General features: G+C 32.5%; 1 protein-coding gene across 8 annotated transcripts in view; it reads right to left on the reverse strand.

Annotated features, from left to right (window-relative positions):
• Positions 1-9,118, reverse strand: part of LOC106791095 (troponin I) — a 20,257-nt gene extending 11,139 nt beyond the window's left edge. For 2 of the 8 annotated variants that reach the window (XM_014756482.1, XM_014756525.1), the window contains exons 1-6: positions 9,017-9,118; positions 7,115-7,158; positions 5,450-5,467; positions 4,850-4,978; positions 4,603-4,726; positions 169-269 (exon numbers count right to left, since the gene is read on the reverse strand). In XM_014756482.1, coding sequence (XP_014611968.1) covers positions 169-269; positions 4,603-4,726; positions 4,850-4,978; positions 5,450-5,467; positions 7,115-7,129 — 387 coding nt within the window. In that variant the 5' untranslated portion in view covers positions 7,130-7,158; positions 9,017-9,118. Of the gene's footprint in view, positions 1-168; positions 270-1,901; positions 2,003-3,666; positions 3,768-4,602; positions 4,727-4,849; positions 4,979-5,449; positions 5,468-7,114; positions 7,159-9,016 lie in introns of all 8 variants that reach the window. The other 6 variants (XM_014756490.1, XM_014756532.1, XM_014756500.1 and 3 more) reach the window with 5 other exon arrangements.
• Between the last annotated feature and the right edge of the window lie 204 nt (positions 9,119-9,322).

The raw sequence follows: 9,322 nt of genomic DNA on the forward strand, positions 1-9,322 counted from the left end.
GAGAGAGAGAGAGAGAGAGAGAGAGAGAGAGATAGAGAGAATACAGAGTATAAAGATGCGAGACAATTTGTGGAATGATCGTGCGAAGGATTATTAAATTGTCTCTGAGGGGATAATATCGTCGTCTGGATTGCTTAGACGTCAGCACCGATCTATTTTATTATTTACCTCGAATTGTTTCATTCTAATTTGTCTCTCGAGGTCGTACTTATCGCCCTCGAGCGCGTATACTTTTTGCCAATAGTCAGCACAGATCGTCTGGAGCTCGGCTAAAAGAATAAAAATTTACCAGAAAAAAGGGAAACGTTGTGAGGGATTGGAACAAAAAAAATGAAAAAGAAAAAAAAAAGAAAAGAAAAATGAATCGTTCGTTTCGTTAAACCAATGGGATCGGATACTTTGGCCGTTTCGTTTTTCAATGAGACACCTTGGATAGATAAAAAGAAAATTAAAAAGGAAAACTTCTTCTCTTTCTTATTATTATTATTATTATTATTCGTTCTAATTCCTTTCTTTCCTATCGAATCGTATCGTTTTTAGAAATTTCATTCCGTTTTATACTTTTCGTTTGTAATCGATAGCAACGCGACGCGAAATTACGATAGATATATTATGTATAACGGCAATGAAATGATTATAATTCCTCGTTGAATTAAATCGAACGTACGTTTATTGCATTTTTCAGATGTAAATGTTGAGATATATAAAAGAAAGGTTTGTTAAGTAAAAAAGATGAACGTGCGAATATTTGCTGCATATAAAAGCGATGCTAGAAATAGTCAATATAACGATCGGATAGACAAGGGGAAAAAAGTTAGGATGAAAGGCTTTCTTTGTTTCTTTTTTGGATTTTTTTTTTTTTGTTTTGTGGAAGCGAACGAGCTCGCACAAAAAAAATCGCGCAAAATACCTGAGCAAAAAATCGAGGTGATAGCAAAAAAACCAAAATACTCTTAGATACTAAGATACTTTCTTTTTCTTCTTTTTTTTTCTTTTTCGTGTATCCATGTGATTAGCTTTTACGTTAACCCTTAAACGAATCTTATGAGTATAGTTTTAGCCAATACATTTTTATTTCTAAACACTGCAAACGCTAATTCTACTTACTCTACGCGATAATAATACGTGTTTTAATTCGCATTCGTTTCATAAAATTACGTTTTATCCAGCTAAAATCTCACTCACTTGTCAACGTTTTAAGGGTTAAATTTGTACGTTAAGTGAAAAAGAAAGAAAGAAAAAAAAAATAGAACAAAACTGGACGTTCTACGATGCGAATAACCTGACTACCATACGCTCAAAAATTACCTACTTATTTTTTTAACTATTCATAATTACTCGTTCGTATTAGAAAGTTGCTCTTACAGCTTTTACAGTGTTAGAGTTACCGGCTTTCTACTCAACCGACCAAAACTTGCTTTTATTACTATTAATATTATTATTAATATTATTATTAATATTATTATTAATATTATTGCTTTCGAACAGGCTGCGAGAATCTAATGTTACGCATTTACACGCGTATATAGGATCAATTATAAAAGTACATCGTTATCAATCCAAAATCCATAGGCCGAGCCAGCTAAAAAAATCTTTTGCGCGAGACCAAAATCAAGAAGAAAAAAAAATAAGAAATTAAATCGATTACTGGCTTTAATTTTTATTTTTTTTTGTTTTGTTTTACGTTTACGACGATGCGCTGCAAACTAATCATCAACGAGAAACATAATTTTTTGTTTAACGAGAGAATAAAAATAATAATAAATACATGCATGCGCTGATCTCGCGCGATAATATTATTTCGAGAAATGTGAATCGATTGAAAAAAGATAAAAAGAAATCTTTTTAATTTGCAACGCCCCGTACGTGTCTTTCTCTCTCTATTTAGAAAAAGTGTCGACCTCAAAATCCTTCTTGGCAACTTCGTATTCAAGGTCGTACTTCTCCCCCTCGAGAACGTTGATCCTCTTATGATACTGGATCAGTATGGACTTGACGTTGGCTGTCAAAATTCGAAGATCATCTTGAGAATCATAATTCCTTCAAAAAGACGACCTTTTTTTCCTTCTTTTTCTATTTTTTCTTTTGTTTTTTTTGTTTGTTTGTTTGTTCGTTCGTTCGATCTTCGATTTTTAAATAAGCATATAATAGATTTACGATTCTTAGCGAGTTGATTTCGTCGACGAAGTTTATACCATTTGATACCAAGATAAAAAACGAAAAGAGAACAGAGGACTCGATTTATTTGGTCGGGGGAGGAGGAGGAGCTGGAGCAGGGGGTGGCGAGGGGAAGAGATATTTGCGGGATGTAAATGTTTTTTTTTGGCGAAGATTTAAATGTTACGATTAGAGAAAAAAAACTCTAAAATCGTAGCCAAAAGTCAATTTTGTTTGAGATAACGATGTTAGATATGTGCTACGTATACAGGGTGAATCGAAATTTTGGTTCTATTGTGTCTAACAAATTTGAAAACGTCGATTTACATTAGGAAACACGTAAATGATATTTAAGATCACGTACGACAAAATTTGCTGACCCATCCCCGCGTACGCAGCAGACATACTGAGATAAATCAATCGTTGTGTATATTTGTTCGAAGAATCACCGATCAAATCACACCGATCGGAGATGATTCGTTTATCAATTCTAATATTTAATTGCAAGATTTTGTGTATGTTTCTTTTTTTTTTTAATAATTATCAAACAAACAACAGCATTTTAATATGAAAAATCGACGTCACATAAATATATCCTTAGCCAGGAGGCAGGCATTGATGAGATATAGGATAAAAAACGATAAAAAAATAAGATAAAAAGATAAGGCATAAGGATCTCTCGCGAGCGCATAAATAATTGCTTAATTTGCATAAGAAGGACAAAATGCAAATAGAAAAAGAATGTAGAGACAAGTGATATGCCGTTGCAGTTAAAAAAAATATGTGTTTCTTTTTTTTGCTTTTTCTTTTTTTCTGGTGCGTTTGGCCAAAGAGAGATAGATAGAGATAGAAAGAGAGCGATAGGAAAACAAGAGAGAGAAAGAGAAAGAGAGAGAGAGAAAGAGAGAGAGAAATAAAAAAAAAATAGAGAGAGAGAAAGAGATAAATGTTGAAATCGTAGCGATAGAATGCGAAGCTCGTGTCCCGATGCCCGGTCGCGGAATATGCGCAAAATCTCGATTTTTTCCTTCTATGCAATTACATCATTGTTTTTTTCTTTATCTATGCACGAGTGATCAACTTGAAAATTGAAATCGACACAATTCAATTTCTACGTACCAGCAGGAATTTTTAAACAACATCATCTTATGCGATTACAGAGTAAAAAGTAAAAAAACAAAAGCTCAACTCGAAGTAAAAATGAAACAAAATTGACAAAAAAATAAAATTGTATTCTACGGGAAAAATGTTGTGGATAATGTTCACTCTAGTGTCAAAGTGTAAAAAAAAAGGCAAATTTCATTGACGATATTGAAAAAAGCCCTAATCATTAAAACAATAAGAAATAAAATAATGTTATACGCAACCGGGCAAGAGCACTGCATTAATATGTAATATCAAAAAGTTGCAACAACATTGAGCGGTCATTATTTGATAACGTTATTATAGTAAATGCTCGTTATTTGAACTAGTCGCTCGTACTCTTGTGTGCTATTCTCTCAGAAGTACCTCGTAATCCTTCTTCTTAACGACATACTCAAGGTCGAATTTTTGATCCTCCAATGCTGTGATCCTATTGTGGTACTCGCGTAGCACACGTTTCACTGTGTCTGTGTGAGAGTTAATTAGAGAAGATATAAAGACAAGAGTTTGTGACTTTTAATCAAACCGACGACCGTCCGAGTCTTTTTTTCCATTTTAAAGTTCATCATCATCATCATCATCATCATCATCATCATCATCATCATCATCATCATCATCGTCATCGTCATCATAGTCGTCGTCAATTTATTTTTTTGTCAATCAACGCGTGTTCGTTATACCTTGGTATTCGCGTTTATGCGATAATGTTGAATTCAAAATAATGGAGCGCAAGTGGAATGTGGGTTCGATAATAATTCGTAATATTTTTTCTATGTGTCAAAGTACGGGAAAGGGTGGTAAGGACGAATGGGACAAAAATTAGGTCGCTTGGAAATAATAATTAATCGATGATAATTACCTAATAAACAAAAATCTATAAGTAGATGCAATGATAAATATTGCATCGAAAAAACGAGATCTATGATACGTCCAAATATCTACATAAAAAAGAATTTTCTCTTCTATCGTGTAAGATTTGTGTCACGAATTATTGCATCCCCAAAAAAAGAAATCGATCTCATTTATGAACAATGAGATTACGTAAACGTTCATAAATCAAATTTCTAAGAGAGATGCGAACGGCTATTAGAAACAGAAATCAATTAGAAATGTTTTTCCTTCGGTTGAATACTTTGGATAGAAATTTTCTTCTTCGAAAGAATTAAAATGACGAATGTGCATTGATACAATATACGATTTCCGATGATACGATATCGGAGCTGAGATATTTCGCGAATGATATATAAAGAAAAAAGAAAGTAGACAAAAAAATAAGAAAGGATTGGTGATAGGGTAAAATACCTTCGTTAGCATCGTCGACGTTTCTTGGTTTTCCACAACGTTCTTCGATGATACGCCTCCTTTCTGCTGCTTTTCTTTCCTGCTCCTTTTTTAATTCTTCCGCAGCTTTTTTACGCAACAAGAGCTGTCGAAATAATAATAATGAGAAGAGGAAGAAGAAGAAGAATACTTAGAAAAGACGAATAAATGATATTAGGGATAATTAATAAAAAATAAACTAATAAATAATAGTAAAAAATATACGAACCCTGAGTTTCTTCTTCCTGTCAGGGGTCATGAAACCTTTCTTAGCTTTCTTAGCTTTGGAAGCCTCTTCGAGGCGGGCTCGGACCTCAGCCCTTTTCCTATCGGTCTCCGCCTGTTTCCTCTTCTTTTCCTGCATTAATCGTGTAAACACCGTTCTTTAAATACTCTGCTGATTCTAACGATTTCAAATCGGCACCGTATGGTAACCATTCAGTTGAACAACTGATCTCGAAACAACCGGATCGTTTTAATTGATGAAATCAAAATACAAATCTATGTAAATGATTATTAAAAACAATGATTTGTTACTTTTTTTTTATCTCATTAATGAACATTTCTAATCGTGTTAGTTATTTATCTAAACAGCAAAGTATTAAAATTGGATCAGACAATCTCGGAAAGTATCAACAAAATATTCTCGATTGAACGAAAAAAAAAAATGATAAATGGAAAATATATAAATGAAAAGTTTCATTTAAACAATTATAATTTATGAATTGGAATATATGATAACTGATAGTTAATCGAAGCTTCCGAAGGATATTTTTCCATCGAAGATAATTTCATAATACTTTGAAAGTGTTCCATCTCTCTTACGTACATCCTCGAGACGCTTCCTCTGTAAAAAAGAATAAAAAAGGAAAGAATATTAGAAGAAAATTCTAATGTATGACGAAGAATGACAAATCTTGTGTAAAACAACTTGAGCGAGGCAATTTACATTGTTTTTATTTTGTTTTGCGTTAATTTTAGTCGACTATACAAAGTGTAATATTTTCGAAAGATTTTCTTTATCTTTTAAAAAGCGAACAACTTCTTTAGGAGCGCACACTTTTATTATACACAAGGTGGAAGCATTTTTATCGGATCACGGTTTAACGTGTTGTAACAGCAAGATAATTCTTTTTCCAATGTTACAAAAAAAAGAAAAAACAAGAAAAATAAAAAGATATTCAGGTTTTCCGATTGAAATACTTCACCGTGTGTATGTATTATATATTTTGTTTGAATTATTCGTTTTTTTTTTCTTTCCTTTTTTTTTTTACAAATTTATCGTAATTAATTAAAGCTCAAGGTTCGAACACAGCGTGTAAAATAAAGCGAATAACGAGACAACGTTTATATAATATACGTCCCGTTTTTTTTTTTAAAAGCACAAATAAATAACAGAACATGCAAGAATAATGTTTCTTTCTTTTTTTTTGTTTGTTTGTTGCATGAACATTTGCATTCGTACGTGCGAGCATCGTGTCTACTTTACCAATAGCTCTCTGCATTTCCGTCCTTGTCTATCGACGATATTTGCATTCGGATTTGTGATTTCTTTCTATCTGTACTATTGTCTTTTTTTTTTATTTTTCGTTGTATATGTTTAATGATCGTTTCGAGAAAATAGAAACGATTAGAGGGGGGGGGGGAAATAAAAACAAAATGGGGGCTGAAGCTCGAAAATACCGATAAGAAAAATCGATACTTCGTTTGTAAAAAAAAAAAAAGAAAAGGAAAAAAAAAACAACCAACAGCAAGAACAAAAAATAAACTCTCCTTTGTGCGAGAACGTCGAAAACAAAAAAGATAAAAAAGTTTCCAATAGGAAGACTGGAGGGTAGCAAACTCGTAAACGTTTGTCGTTTAGATGTGTGTTTCTACAAAAATAAAAATATATGTAGAGGAAAGAAAAACCATCTGGGAGGAGAGGGGGATGAAAAAAGAAAAAGAAACGAGACTCGGTCTGTTCAAAGCCTCCAGAAAAACGGGTTGAAAAAGTATTATTTTCTTTTTCTAATTGTAAATAGATTATTATGCATCAAAATACGACACTGAAATATATCATTTTTATACTATTCTAATAAAAATAGTATAAAATTAATTTCTATTGTATTTTTCATGTGTTCAATGAATAATAAACTCGTATATATATCCCAGTCCGCAAAAATGTCAAACATCTAATTCTAATAGGAGAACAAATAGAGGAACAAGCACAAAAAAGACACACATAAATCCGTACCTTTCAATTTGTAATTCATACTAGGATCCGAAACCGAAAAAGGGTTTTTTTTGGGATCGCCAGTGACGAATGTTCCATAATTAGATGTAGAAATGTGATCCACGATGAATAATGAAAAGAAAACAAAATTATAATTGACGATCAAACGATAATAATAATAATAATAATAATAATAATAATTAAAAATGCAATTATGATGGAACTTATTTAATCGAAAAAATATTATTTCACGGATCGTTCGTTCGATACTCACCTAACCTCATCGTCCGCCATGTTGGTGCCTGCTTCTTACGCGCGTCTACCTAAAAATAAAAAAAAAAAAATTACATAAATAACGTAAGTCATAGATATACATATTAAATAAATTTTGTATCGAATATAGATAATGGACAGAAAATAAAAAAGAATAAAAATGTTGTTCAATTGGAAAATTGTCAAAATACAATATTCGCGTGAATGACATTTTGGATATTTGCAATGATCATAATAATATTCCATAAGCCTCAATTTTTCCGTTTATCTCACGAAACAAGAAACTTCATCGCGGATGGGGTATAGAATATCGAAAGAGTAAAAATAGATCTCGAGCACCCCCACTTTTCGAAAGGTCTCGTAACGTTGAGTCGGTTTGGCTACGTCGGTATATCAGGGCGATCCAAATTTGGATCCAACATGCTGCTGCAGATTTCTCTCTCTCTCTCAATCCTCCCCTCTCTCTCAATACACATCGTTTTACACGCAAGATCCAACATCGAAGAGAAAAAACTCGATCTTTTCCGAGAAGATATTTTTGAATGATATTACGATTTACGTGAGTTCATTTCCAATATGTTTACCATTATATTATTTTTATTTGGAAATAATTTAATCTGCATTTAAAATGACCAACTTCTTGTCATTTGATTTTTCATCAATTTTTAATAAATAAATAAAAAATCCATAGGAAAACATAATAATAGAATGATAGACGTTTGATAAAATAGTCGAGACAGGTGAGAAATAAATATAGTTGAGAGTATAATAATAGTTTAGAAATAAAGGGAAATTTATGCGCTAAAACTTTTTGCCCTACAGTATTGTCAGATTTATTCTTATTCGTAAATTTTCTTATACAAGTATATTACTCGTACATTAGTACCGTTAGATTTTTGCAGACTCTCGGTCATTTATATTCGTAAAAGAGTGTGCAAGATTTCTCTCCATCTCATTCTCTCTCTCTCTCTCTCTCTCTCTCTCTCTCTCTCTTTCTCTCTCTTGCCAAGTATAGATTCTCATCTCATTCCTAAGCTATTCTAAGCTCACAACGAACCAACGAGAAATTACAACTAGACTCAGTATTCTTCCTAGCTACGTGTATTCTAACATCCCCGAGGTAAAATATATAGTAAGATAAAAAGAGAAAGAGAAATCTATCGCTCTATTGTAAAAATAGAAATAATATTCTACTTCTTTTTATTCGTGTCTTCATTTCTATTTTTATTTTCTCCGTTGCGTACAACGACTTACGAGCTTTCATCCAAATAATAATAATAATAATAATAATAATAATAATAATAATAATGATAATAATACAAAAAATAAAAAGAAGGAAAAACTTTCATCGAGTTTATCTTTTCGATATCTTCCAACAGGTACGATGAAAACAAAAAAAAAACAAAAAAAATAAAAAGTATCCAAAACGAAATAAAAAAAAAAAGTAAAATAATCTCTTTCCGCGAATAAAGTGGAGAGAGCATTTTTTGTATTTTTAATAAAGAATAATTCACTTAACAACAAAGATACACTATATTAAAATGACGTATATAACATGAAACAAAGTATCCTAATCTTTCTCAGTTCACCCAAACACGCCATACCCTTATATACCATTTATAATACGGGTCCGTAAAAAAATGTTCAATACCAACATAAAATAACGATGATGATATATATATATATAGATTAAAGCATGCGATATCACCTTTCACTGACACTCGAAACAACGAAGATAAATGTCGTTTAAAAATGATAGATAAGCGCGCATACAAGCTATAGGTGTTTTTTTTGTGTGTTTCCCCCGTTATTATTCGAAGAAATATAAAATATTTGGTTTCTCGCGTAAAAAAAAAGAGAAAAAGGTGGGGAAAGTAAAAAAGAAAAAAAAATGAAGAAGCTGCTTACCTTGATAAGAACTATCTGGCTTTCGGACTAGCCAACCGAACGTTAGGCAGCTGACTGTGCCTTTCTTGCGTGCCTTCCTCGCGTGCCTTCTTCTCGGCACGTTCACGTGGTCCTTCTAACGACCAATGAAAAGCCCTCGTCGTACCAAGGTAAACATTTTTAGACGAGGAGCTCTGCTTCTGTGCTCGTCGCCAAAAATAAATTCCAAAGTGAAAACGGAGCTGGGTCTTCCTCCTCCTCCTCTCGATCGACGTTTGCACGATCGACGGTTCTCTTCGATCGATTGTTTTCCTGCCCCTCTCGATA

Source organism: Polistes canadensis, unplaced genomic scaffold, assembly GCF_001313835.1.
Source record: "Polistes canadensis isolate GaletaPanama2010 unplaced genomic scaffold, ASM131383v1 scaffold_7, whole genome shotgun sequence".
NCBI classification, from domain to species: Eukaryota; Metazoa; Arthropoda; class Insecta; order Hymenoptera; family Vespidae; genus Polistes; species Polistes canadensis.